At 31.5% G+C, this 13,532-nt stretch overlaps 1 protein-coding gene across 1 annotated transcript in view; it reads right to left on the minus strand.

The window, feature by feature from the left end:
* Nucleotides 1–1,233: 1,233 nt before the first annotated feature.
* LOC122524104 (glutamate receptor ionotropic, kainate 2-like) overlaps nt 1,234–13,532 on the minus strand; it is a 45,946-nt gene continuing 33,647 nt past the window's right edge. Inside the window, exons 3-16 of the mRNA XM_043646188.1 lie at nt 12,789–12,944; nt 12,215–12,432; nt 11,480–11,779; nt 9,688–9,789; nt 6,898–7,071; nt 6,183–6,401; nt 5,884–6,099; nt 5,720–5,804; nt 5,484–5,622; nt 5,265–5,402; nt 3,333–3,531; nt 3,019–3,250; nt 2,495–2,763; nt 1,234–2,236 (exon numbers count right to left, since the gene is read on the minus strand). Coding sequence (XP_043502123.1) covers nt 2,000–2,236; nt 2,495–2,763; nt 3,019–3,250; nt 3,333–3,531; nt 5,265–5,402; nt 5,484–5,622; nt 5,720–5,804; nt 5,884–6,099; nt 6,183–6,401; nt 6,898–7,071; nt 9,688–9,789; nt 11,480–11,779; nt 12,215–12,432; nt 12,789–12,944 — 2,684 coding nt within the window. The 3' untranslated portion in view covers nt 1,234–1,999. The remainder of the gene's footprint in view (nt 2,237–2,494; nt 2,764–3,018; nt 3,251–3,332; nt 3,532–5,264; nt 5,403–5,483; nt 5,623–5,719; nt 5,805–5,883; nt 6,100–6,182; nt 6,402–6,897; nt 7,072–9,687; nt 9,790–11,479; nt 11,780–12,214; nt 12,433–12,788; nt 12,945–13,532) is intronic.

Genomic DNA, 13,532 nt, shown 5'->3' on the forward strand with positions numbered 1-13,532 from the left:
ACGAGCTCTCGTCTCACTTGGAAACTTTAACTACTATGTACCTAGTGACGTACGGGGTACTTAATTCGAGCCTGTGTGTACACGCGTGCCTTCGAGATCTTTTCTTCAAAACGTTCTTGAAAGACAGAAAGAGAACGAAATAATAAACGAGGAAGGATAATAAGAGAAAGAAAGAAAGAAAGAGAAGGGATGTTACGTACATCCATTTTCGGCTAATTATACATCGTCCCTTCGTAAAAGGCACTAAACTTCAGCGGTGTGATCGTAAAAGACACGTCACGAGGAAAGGACTGCTTCCTTACGAATATCAGAATGTGTTAGTGTATCTGTGTATTATTTGTGAGTGAAAGAGAGATAAAGAAAGAGAGAAAGTTCGCTTTTATAAAAAGCTCTCACGGTGTAACGGGACGGGTTCGCAAAGGGCTAACTGGTTAACCGCTCGTTCGAGCACCAGTAAACGTTACCCGTAATCGTGTTACAGCCTTTTATTGCGGCAATGAAAAGAAGTATTAATCGATGTACTTACACCTTTATCACTCGAACGAACCCCGGGTCCCGGTGTAATCCGATTTTCGGACGTTTCGACCGACCTCTCTCTTTTGGATCCTTTTTCGTTTTTTTTTCTTTCTTTTTTTGTTCTCTTTTTTTTTTAGGAAGTGCCTTATGCAATCATCGTCGCGGAAAATTATTGCCATAATTTTGTTTTATCACAATAGAAAAGTCATTAATTTTTCATGCGGTTTTATATAAATGGATCATAACAATTTTCGTTTCAAATTTATTTCTACGCGTTTATGTGTTTTTTTTTAATTCGTGAATTATGAATAATTAGTCAAGTTAGTTTACGAATGAATAGTTTAAATCATTGGGAGTATCGTGGATTTAATATTAAGTAGATTAAGTAGATAGGTAAGACGCAACTTTACTACTTTTTCGGAAGTGGTAAAGTTTTGTCTGATTATATGGAAAAATATTTCATTCCATTGATTCAGAGATTATATTGAAATTTTATTAATTATATTCACACACATAATCAAAGTTAATTTATATTTATACTGAATACATGTTTATTATAGCACCACATAATCTTTTATTGTTTGAATATCAAGTATTTACTTATGTAACAAATTACTTTGATTACGAGTTTGAAGTATTTAAAAAAAAAAAGAAAAAAAGAAAGATCATATTTGAAATAGCTTGCCAAGGATTTAGTTACGGGTATTAAATTTTCTGTTTTTCTTTTTAAATAATGGTATTATAAAAGTCGAACAAGTCAATCCCTCGTTCTACCAAAAGAGACACCCTTTAACAAGAAAAGATTAAAAAGATCCTGCGGTGTGGAGCTGTAAACTATCCGTGATGCTGCTTTTCTTCATCTCTAAGAAACGTCCCTTTGGTAACAAAGACACAAAGGACATGCCGCTTGCTTTTACTTGCTTTACTTTCGAGAAAGGAAGATGAAATCGGGGGTTGGACAAAGGGGAAAAGGACTGAGGAAAAAAAAAATTCCACCAACAATTTCTCGGAAATAAAATGCCCTTGACTCAACGGGCACGGTTGGTTAGTGCCATTGTGGTCTAGTCCAAATATTATTAGATTTTATCCTGGACCTACAGCCACGATTTTTTTCGGGCTTTTTCTCTTTGTTGCAACAATGTGACACTGACGACTTCATGCGTGACTTTTAGAATATCGTATAAATTTTGATGAACTTTTTTTAAATGAAATTTTCGAGAATACATTTTGTTTGACTTTTTCATAATAATTTTCACTTTTTTTTGGCAACTTTGTCAAAGTCTATGCAATATAAACATTTTTTTTTTCAATTTTCTAGCAAATAATTTTGATTATTATATGATAAATAATGTTTTACTGTTTTTTTGCAATTACCGGAATCAAATTAAAGATCGATTATATTATATACGTTAAATTGTTTCAAATCAATTTCTAGCAAATCTCATTATTACTTGTAAACTTTTACTTAAAAAAATAAAACACTTTAATTAATTTTCCTATCATTGCCACGATTGTTAGTATTGTTCTTATCGAATTTGTCTAAAATATCCAATCGTAGAAATGAACCGACTATGGATCGTGCCGTTGATGCTGCTCTGCCAATACCACCTTCCATTGAACTGGTACCGCTACTACTTTTCGATATTTTCACTGGTTTCGTATCGAGAGTAATGTTCACGGCGAATTTCAATTCCGCTACGAAAGCTTCCCAAGGAGTGATCTGTAGAAAAAAAAAGAAAAGAAAAAGAATAAGAAGAAAAAACACCAAGTATTAAGATTAATGGTTAGTGTTTAAAATTTCAAGTAAGTAAAACTTCTTAAAAAGATTCTTCGAATTTTTTCTCCTCGAGTTTTTCCCTCAACTATAGAAAACATCGATAAAACTTCGATTCGTATTCCATTCACATAAGTTTTATCGTCGAATCATCGAGTGTAATCAAAATGTTGATAGAATTAGAATAGATAAAAAAAGACTAACCTTTTCTTCGACGGCAACTTTGCGTATGTTCCATAAAAATTCAAATATAGCGATGACGAAGGAAACGGCACAACCGCACATCAAAACGAGAAAAACACCACCGACGTTGGGTAAACCTAATTCTATCGAGTTAGTATCTTTATCACTGTCCTCTTTTTTACATTTTCCACCGCCACGTTTTTCCCACCATTTTGTTTTCAATTCTGACAATGTACCCTTTTCCTGTAGAGTTAATATTGCCCCACTTATTGGAGTTCTGTACGGAGAATCTATATAAAAATGATATTTAATTTAATATAAATTCCTTTCATTATAAGGCGTTATTTGGCACGAGTATCGTCCCAGATAAATTTCTTTATAGAAACGTATCGTTACATGGTGTACGACCCCTATACGGGTCAGTCGTTCAGACGACTATTAACGAAATGGTTTATTTAAAATTTAAATATCGTCATACCTTTTGTTCACATTTATTTTTTTTATCATTATATACAATTAGGTTATTGTTAGCAATAGTTACTTACTACGTATCAAAGCGATCCCGTAACCCTTGTTGTCAATCAACGAACCAATTTGTTGCAGATCACAATTTCTTTCCATTTTGTATTCGATCGTAGTCGATTCCATCAAAAATGCATATCCTTGTTTTTCTTTGACTACTCGTTCGACACCTTCGTCGTTAGTAGCAGTAAATACACTTGGCCTTGCTTCCGACATAGTTGCCCACATACGTTGATAAGTGGAATAATTTGAATCCTATAAAAAGAAAATAACTAATAATTCATTATCCATTAAAAATCGATCAAACGAATTAACGTCGGATTTAAATAATAATTACTCTGAAAAAAGCTGAAGTTGAACCACCATCGATGGCACCGTATTTGATCTTAGTTTGTTTAGCGAGCTCTTCAACGTTCGTAATCGGATTGTCCATTTTGTCGATAGTCAGAAAAGCTGCCAAGTTTGCTGTGTACGATGATACCATAATCAGTGTGAAAAACCACCACATTCCGGCTACCATACGTACTGATGGTGCTCTAAAATCAATTAGCATCATGTTTAACTAACTATCATTACTTTTGGTTCAACACATCGCAAACGGATCACGAAATATCAATCATCGATTCGTGTTACATATGAATTATTAAATATTCATCTATCGTTTAACGAGTAACGTTAGTTCCTAATTATTTATCTAAACAATCTAAATCCGCATATTTACCTACGCATACTTAATCAAACACGAAAATATCTAATAATCAATGCATTACCAAATCAGATCATGAATCAATGATTTAAAATTCGTTAAAAGTAATTAAATTTTTGGATCGCAAAATCAAACGTTAATTAAATAATCTACATTTCAAACATCAAATTAAATAATTAATTTCAACAATTTATCGACAATTATCTAAACACTTTTTGCGTAGATTAAGCAATAGAAAATAAAAAAGAAAACAATATAAAATATCTAAAAGTAGCGGTAGGAACGCATAACGTTCTCCTAATTAAGCAAAGGCTAAAGGGCTGCGTATGTAAATGGTCTCTGTTTGTTGACGATCCTTCTTGTACGCGTGCGCACATAAATGAGTATACGTGCGTGCATGTGTGTGTGTGTGTGTGTGGTGTAGTGTAGTGTGGTGTAGTGTTTGCTTCCGTCTCTTTCTCTCTTATTGAACGAAGAACACGAGGTTCTCTGCGTAGAAGAGTCTCCACCATGGGGGGGATAGGGGGGGTACAGACGAAGAGGTATGAGGTATGAGGGTTAAGATAAAGGTAGGGAGGGGATGTATAGGAGGTGGAGGAAGAGGAAGACGACGGCAGTTAGGTGTCTTTGGTTGGTTGTCTCCTAGTATGTGGTGAGCAAACATGCACGATGTCACGGACAGAGAGTTAGCGCCGTGCCGGCGCTAATAAGTGGGAAGCCGACTCAAATACGTCCGGCAAACAGCGCCTCGTTAAGCTTAATTGTCGTGACTAAAAAAAAAAAAACGGAGTCCTCGTTCCCAAAAGAAAAACAAAAAAATATAAAAGGAAGAATCAGAGGAGCAAGTCTAAATCTTTTTGTTAGCCAACTTATTCCTTAATTTGATTATTGTAAATCAATTTTATAATATTTTTTTTGTTTTTTGGTTTTTTTGTTAAAAGTGAGAAGATAGGTCGATTAATAAAAAAGGATCTTAGGTTTTGAATTTATCGTTCATTAAAACTGAATTTGTATTTTAAATATTTCGGGAGTTATTTTTTTTTTATTTTTCTTTTTTTTTTAAATAAATTATTTTATAAGAATTCTTTTTTTCTTGGTCTTATGTTTTTGTAATAAATTAATGTTTTCTTTTTATAATGATATGTTTATAGGAATTATGGTATAGGTTTTAAGTTGAGTTATGGAGTATTATGAAGATATTGGAATTCGTTGGCTTCAATTTCAGACTACGTAGAATTGTGAATCGTTGATTCGGTTGGTTTCCTAAAGTTGTGAAATTTAAATACAGAGATTTCTGAATAACCAGGTCACGTGCTTATGATTCTGAATATAGCTGAAGATTTAATGTTATTAGGGTAGGGGATCAGGTTTCTGTATATCCGGCTTATCGAATTCAAGTATTGGGAAAGTGAAATTTGAATAGTGGAATATCTCTACGGATCTAAATGAGAGTTTTAAATAACACTATCGTTCCTAAACTCATTGAAACCTGATATTAAACTTACATTTGTATCTTATCAAACTTGCAGATTAATATTACTTACAAAATAAATTAATACTTACTGAGGAAGAATGTCTGAACCTTGTTGCATAAGAGAACCCACAGTCAACCATAATGAATTCTTCAAATCAAAATTATTTTCTAATTCTTCTGGATCAGGATTACATGGGTGAGGATTATTCCACTCTCCTGGTGCCATTCTAAAAAAAAAATTAAACAAGCTCACCAATTAAATTTCTTACACGTTTTCTTTATCATGATATTTTAATCTTTTTATTTACCTGGCTTGCACGTACAACATCAAAGAGACTATCAGATAAGCAGTAGCCATGTAAATCCAAACATCCGTAGACAATGGTTTAAGGAAAGAGAACAGTTCAGGTTTTTTATCTTCTGGCTTACTGAACAAAATACTGATACCTGTTAAAATAAAATAAGAAAAAAAAATAATAATCCTTTCACTTAATAATAAGTATAAAAATAAATTATTTAGATATTATTAGATTTATCATTGTACCTAAATTCATAAATGGCATAGTAAAATCTACTGCACTCTCTCTAGCTGATGTTATAGTCAAATCACATATGGCAAGATCAGCTTCCTAAAATATAACCGTTCGTTCTTTTTACGAATTAAGGAAAAATTTTTTGATAATTTAGAATTTACAATTAGTTACTTACGTGATCTAAGAGAAGTTTTATCAAACCATTCCAAGATTTAGTTTTAGGTACGTAAGAACCGTATTGGTTATCAGGTACCAACATGAACGAATATTTGAATTTAAGAATTTTTGCAATATTCTCGATCACATCTATGCAATATCCTTCGTAGTATTTTTTATCGATAGCCACACCTCGTGTTGATCCATCTGTCACTTCTATCACGTATGGTTCACCCTATAAAATGGGTCAGTTTTTTAGTTTAGTTCATATGTTGTTTTAAATGATTTTGATTATTTATTGAAGATTATTTAGTTTACCACTTTGATGGCAATCCTAAAATGATTTTGTTCGATAGATTTGAACAAGTAACTTTCGAGTTCCTGTTTAGTGCGAGTAGAATGAACACCTCCTTCATCCCAATATCCCATTTTGATACTGTTGAAACCTCGGAAATCCAAAAGATGAAGACTAAAGTCTCGTCTACGACCAATATCGTCAATGCTGATTGTTCCTGTCATCTTCCCTTCTAAAGATACCTGTAATAATCGATTATTAGATTTATGAAAGATCTTAATTCTTGATTTCGAAAAGTGGAGACAGTATTCTAACTGCAATTTTATTTGATTCTATCAGTTAAAAAAAACTATTTTATCAATATTTTTAACCATTTGTTTACTAATACTTTAAACTATGGTCGGTGTATGAGAATAATTTATTAATATTTATAATAAATACAGAGTTTAGTTAGGGTTGTGCACTAATATTTTATTATAAGTACTGAACATTTATTTAAAATATTGATATATTAATAATAATGGTCAAGAATAAATTGTAATTTTTAATAACATATGTTTAAATCTCGTGGAAATTTAGAATTGAATATAAATTTTTGTAAAATATTTTTCCCCGAGTGTATTTTGAGAAATTTTAGGTCGGTAAATACAAGATTCGTGATTTTATTCGTCGATACACCATGGTCCTCTTTTATAAGAGGAAAAAGATGTCAGTAAAGAGATTAAACATTAGGTTTACTTCTCGTATGATGCTGGTAATGTTGGGACCTGCTTCATATTTCTTTTCATCGTCGCAAGAGAGCGGTACCGGGATGATAGGAATAGGATCACCATTATTTTTGTTCCTATCGTTAAGGATATCCAATGCGTTGTATAAAAGAAATACAGCATCGTAAAGGGCCGCACTTTCTGCCTAAAAATTAAAAAATATTTAAATTAGATCAATCCAATCATCTCCTAACTAAATTTTTCAACAAAATTCACTTTTAATTTCACATAATTTTATTTTATTTTATTTTTACATTTATGAACGTTTTTAAATTACGAGTATGAACAAAAGAACAATTCACTATTGAATTTTGATAGATATTTTGTGAAGTATATTAATCATATTTTTCATAGATAGAAAGTCAAATGTAATTGAATTCGAATCCGTCAAAATAGTCTGTATCGTTTTTATCAAAACACAGGTAAAATAGGTGCGAGTTATTTCCCAATGCGTGAATTCACGTCAATCAGGAGCATTAAATAAGCCAATAATTTGTCTGATAATTCGTATAGTTCATTTAACATTCCTTCACAAGTCGAGTTTGTGCGATTTGATTAAGTACCATTGTGTGTCGAATGAACGAAGCGATAATAAACGACAAAGATGATACGGTCGTTGGTATGTCAATCTTATGATCTTCATTTATATTTCATTTTAATTAATACATTCAATTTTCAAATAATCTTTTCCATTTTTTGGTTATTGTCTATACGAACATTATTATTATTATGAAAGTAGAGGGGAAAAAATATAAAAAAATAGTTAGTATGTTTTTCTTAAAATTGAAACAGCAAACATACGACGTATCGCACCGCGTGTTCGAGCGTGTGTGTGTATGTGTGTATGTGTAAATACACGGTCTAGGTCACGTTGTTTATATTCAGTTCGTTTATACTTAAAACAGAAAAAAGGTCAAACCTTCAGTTTCGTTCTAACACTCGCCTTGTTAACACGTAGAAAATTTACCGGCTTTTTAAAATCATTGTAAAGAATTTTATAAGAATAGTATAAGAATTATTGAAAAAGTAAATTTCTGATTTATTGATGTACGTACGTCTGTGTGTAGGTACACCGTTTAGGTCACATCGTTATTTATCATATTCGGTTCTTTGAATAATATTGAAAGCAGAGAGGACAAGATCAGAGCTTCATTTGCGTTGCAACGTTCGTTTAGTTAACAGATAAATAATTTACTGCGAATAAAATTAAATAATACGGTAATATATGTTGTTAGAAAAATCTTATCGTCGTAATTTATTTTATATTATTTTCGAAATATTATTTAATGATTATTTATTCTTTATGAAAAGTATCAATGTATAATCCAATGCTTCTCTATTTTTATCAGGTCTCATTGCATTCATTTCCGTTGCAAAGTTCGTATAGTTAAAATATAAATAATTTATTATACGAATAAAATCGTATAATATGGTAGACGTTTTAAAAAATCTCAGTCGTCATAATTACTTAGAAATTATTCAAAGATATATTATATAAAAAGAAATTTCTTTTTCTCTCCTGAAAAATATCAAAGTAGAATCACTGCCTTTGTTTCATTATATTTATTAGATTTAGCAATTAATTAAACATTATTTTTCTTTATATTATTGGAAAGAAATAATTAATTTCTAATGAAAAAAATATCAATGTGTAATAAATGTTTCATCTTTTTTCTTTTTTTTTTATTAGCTTTCATTAGTATAGAATAAAAAGAAAAGGTTTTTATAGGATTGTAGAATGTAAAACGAATCTGGTAGTAGATAATGAAAAGAGAATTAAGGTGGTGTCGTCAGGTGTTCCTAAGCACCGTGTCGTGAGTAGATTCCGAGGAACGAGTGTTTCAGGTTCTATCTTCGAAACAGCATATACCGGTTGCGGGTCATCGTGCTATAGAGTTAATGAAGAAATTATCTCGAGCGGGCTTTTGAAAGCGGACTAGCAAGCGCGTTTAAACAATTGTTTCCGCGTGGAGCCTCGGTAGACGGAAAACGAGTTTATTATAAGCTTGACGAAAGAGCCATGATTAAAACATGTTGATACATGCGGTACCATCGTAACGACCATGACCACACAACTAACGACGACAACCAACAACGATGATGACGACGACGACGTTGTTGACGGGTCAACACGTTTTCATTTGGCTTTTTATACTTTGATAATTAATTTTCTCTTAAATATAATTCAACATTGTATTTTCGTAGAGCTTTTCTTATTTGTCGTGAACGAATTCGATTATTTGTAAATTTATGTAAAGTTTTGTTATACGACAAATGAAATTTTATGTGAAAATAATTGTAATTTTTATTTCACGCGTTAATGCTTTTTATTTATATTGATTTTGTATTAAATTAAATTGTTGTCCATGTGTTATAGAAATTTAGAAATATAATATCATAAAATAGATGAAACTATAAGAAAAGAATCATGCTTATCAAAAAATCTCTATACTAACAGGGAGTTAGTAATTAATCTAATAATTTAGTAAGGTTGAACATTCTGTCGATAATTTCTTAAGTAAATAGGAAGTAAGTTTTAATTAATTGAGAAAGGATAAGAGAAGATACTTCGATAGAGTTTTGTTAAATATTATATATATATATATATAAGCTCATATTTTCGATGTAAATTACGAAAGACAAAAAATAATACGAGAAAGAAATGAACTTAGGAAATATCTTCTATCGAATCGGATTTAGTAACGATAGTTGTAAATTGGATGTATCGTATAGAGAATATTATACGAAATTGTATAATTACCAGGTTAATTCCGTCGACATCGTTCTGCCTCAAGCTGAAACCGGTAATGTTACCCTGGGTCGTGCCATTTCGTATTTCAAGAATCGGTAGTTTCGAGGAGTCCTGCGAATCGAAATCGGTAAAAGTGATATCGTGATAGTGGTGATGGTGGTGGTGGTGGTGGGGTTTAGAGATATAATATAAGGACATTATTTTCAAGAATGTCTACGGCACACGTTTAAATTTCTTTTCTATGTGAAATCGAGCCAAGTCGTCGAGCCCTTTTCTAACATAAACGACGAAGACTATTACAGGGGTTCATCCTTGAGAACCATTTTTCTAACTATCCAGAGTCTGTCGCATGATCGAACGATTTGCACTGCTGCTACTCCCTTTTTAATGGCCCATTAAGATCAACTTTATTTCTATCGGAAATCAAGTAAGAAAAGAAGAAGAAGAAGAAGAAGAAAAAGGAAAAAGAAAAATAGCAAAAAGAATTGGCACGCTTATCACTAGAAAAAAAAAAACTTACTTCGATAGAACTTTCTTAATGGAGGAGTAAGATTAAGGTAACCCACGTTTCGCTTCTGTAAAAATATCCACGCTTAAAATTTCATCTTTTAAAGAAGCGTATTTTTTTGTCTTTTTTATTTTTTTTTTTATTTTAAATATCTTGCCAACAGAGATTGTCTATTCATTTACATAACCGGAACGCAGAAAATTCGTTCTCGTAATGTCTTCAAATTTTAAACAACGATGATTATTTGTTGAAATATTTATGAAAATATCTTCGTGAAAAAAATGTAATTTATTTATCGCCAATCGGGAAACGCGGCAAATTATTTGTTATTTTTAATTATCTCCTACGGTTTATTTCGATATAATTTAAAGGATAAAACGATAGATAACTGAAGTAGCTGAAAATTTTTGTAACATTCCTTTTTATCTTTATAGGTAATTGTTTGTATTTTATTTTTTAGTTATTTCTTTTTTATTTTAATTGAGATATATATTCTCCCCTACTCCCCCATTCCTCACGTAAGAGAATATATCAAAGTTTATCGTCGAACATAATTCATAGGACTTTTCTTTTAATCGTTTATCTTTCGTGGTGCTTGTGCTTGCACGTACAAAATCAATAAGCGATCAACAAGTAATTTAGCCGAGGATCGTCGAATAACGCGCTCGGAGAAGAATAATTACATTGTTTCGACATAATGAAGTAGTAAATACGAAGTTATCGGTAAAACGATCAATGAACATCCGCGAGTAATGGAGGTGAAATTTCGAACGATGTATCCTTCGTGTCGAAACAATACAACTATCGATTTAATATCCGATTTATGGACAATACATACTTATCGACTTGGCTCGATATTGATTATTAAAAAGCATATCAAACAGTACAAAAAAAAATAAAAAAAAACGAACAAGCTGACAAGATCAATAAAAATTAAATATTTCCTGTTATTCCTTGATTTACGTTCTCTTTACTTGCGAAGTTTGTTTTCATTTAACAAAAAAAAAAAGAACACATTACAAAAGAAAGCCAACGTGTAATTGTAATTAAAAAAAAAACGTATTACATTCGTATATGTTTAAACGAAAAAAAAAAAAATATATATATATATTTAAAAAATTCTACTCGAATGTTTATAAATTATATTCCTTGTCGTAAAAAATCACACATTGTTAAAATTTTGTCTATTAAATATTATTATTCATTAATATAATTTTTTTTCTAATTGAATAAAATTATATGACGTAAATCAAGGAATATAGGTGTGTAATATGTACGAATGATAAATGATACCATGTAAGTTATGATGAAATTTGTGTATTCGCGAACCAAATTAACTTCCTTAGCTTGACGGAAAACGTGCATAATATTTTCAGGTTTAACATCGATAATAATGTTATCGATCGGCAATGTACTGATTTCCTTTAATGTCGAACGATAATTAGGCCCGGTACCAAGATGACGAATGGTGATTGGATTATCCTTATCCCTCTTCGTAGTGAGAGCTTTTTGAATTCGTGAAAGGCCGTCGCTGGTTTCGTAAATCGCAACGAAGCTTTTCCATTTGTTCCAAACCACAACATCCGCGATAGCCTGGAAAGAGATTACCAAGTTTAAAGCGGCCTCTAGATTTTGGAAAAACTTTTCTTCTTTCCGAATGATATCTCTCAAGAAAGTAAGTATGGTAGATATTAAAGGAAAGAAGTAGGGGAAAAAAAAACAAAAAAAAATATTAAAAAAGTGTCTCTTTTTATCGAAAATCGATCGATGGATATTTAAGGACCCTTATCATCTTTTTATATCTTTTCTTTAGAGTATCTTTCGTTATAAGGTGAATTAATATTTTAGTTCGTTCATTGAATTACAATTTTTGTTAGAAAAATAAATCGAGTATTTAAATATGATTTATTATTTATTATTATTATTATTTTTTTTTAAGTTGTAAAGATTATAAGATTGTACCATTGTAGTAAATGGTATGAGATATATTAATTATTTTCACAAAAGTGTAAATTTAATAAATCTCACCTTGCTTATCATTTCACTATCAGGATAAATATTGATCGTCATAGGTGTTGGATTAATCGGATTACCCTCCTCATCTAAAATTAATTCCTTGTGTTCTCGCCAAACATATTCAAAGTGTGGTATATCGAAACGAGCAGCTATACTCGCAACTATACCTCGCGTGTATGGGCTCGAGGGCCCAAAAATTGCCGCCACGCCTTCCTCTAGAAGTTCGCAGACTGTGGAAAAGCAAGCGAGTTAGATAAAGAAAGAGAAAGAGAAAGCAAATCTTTACAACTTGGAGTTACCACGAGAGTGCTCGTGAAAGATTTCATCCGCAAAAAAAAGAACGAAATAAAGAGTGAGAGAAAGAGAAAGAGAGAGAAAGAAATAAAGGTACTGCGAGCAGAGGACTTTGATTTAGTAGCCGGCGGAAATACTTCACCTTGTCTTCTTCTTCCTCTTCTTCTTCTTATTTTTTTTCTTTCGTAGAAATGATAAAATCTAGTTTTATTTCATGAATTTTATTTCAACCTCATACTCTGGCATTAATTTCATTAGCTATTATATATTTTACTACTCATTAGATTCTCACCTGCCTGTTTCGTTTCAAAACTATTAGTACTGCTTTCCACTATTTTGATAGACGGACGTAATTCGAAAGCCGGTGCAGGATTTTCTATCGTTGTAGCAAATGTTGCTCTTTCGAATGCCTCTTGGTACTCCATATCTTCTTGATGAAAAATTGCACCTAAAAATACAAACACAAATATAATTTTAAATTTAAATTGAATTTTTTTTCGAGACTATCACACAGATAAGATCTATTGTACTTCCAATGAATTTGATTTTTGTATTGATGATTTGTAAAAATATAAAAATTAATATGCTAAATTAGGTGATCGTTTTTATAAATGATAGATTTTTTTATAATTATAATTATTAATTATTTCATTGTTTGTTTCGTTTTAATTGAAGGCATGAAGCCAATATGAAGAACAAACGGTAGCGTAATTTGAAAATCAACTGGTGCTTACTTATCGGTAAATCGTAACGACCAATATATCGAAGACGGCGATGTAGAGAAATTCGAATTACAGCATGTAAACCACCGTAATTTCGCTTGGAATAATTTAATTCATAGACGAACGTATATGTCCATGAGAGAACGACGACGATGTAATCACGCGCGTTATTAGATTCGTGGCCATTCCATTTCTGTGACAATAATTCCTACTCTGGATACGTATTTCGAATTAATCGGTTAGAATCGACTAAATGTGGCTTTACCCTGCTTTGTATCGTGGCTAATATTCGATAACGTATTTATCATCTTTTT

The sequence above is a fragment of the Polistes fuscatus genome, unplaced genomic scaffold, assembly GCF_010416935.1.
Source record: "Polistes fuscatus isolate 324 unplaced genomic scaffold, CU_Pfus_HIC Scaffold7, whole genome shotgun sequence".
In the NCBI taxonomy this organism is placed as follows: Eukaryota; Metazoa; Arthropoda; class Insecta; order Hymenoptera; family Vespidae; genus Polistes; species Polistes fuscatus.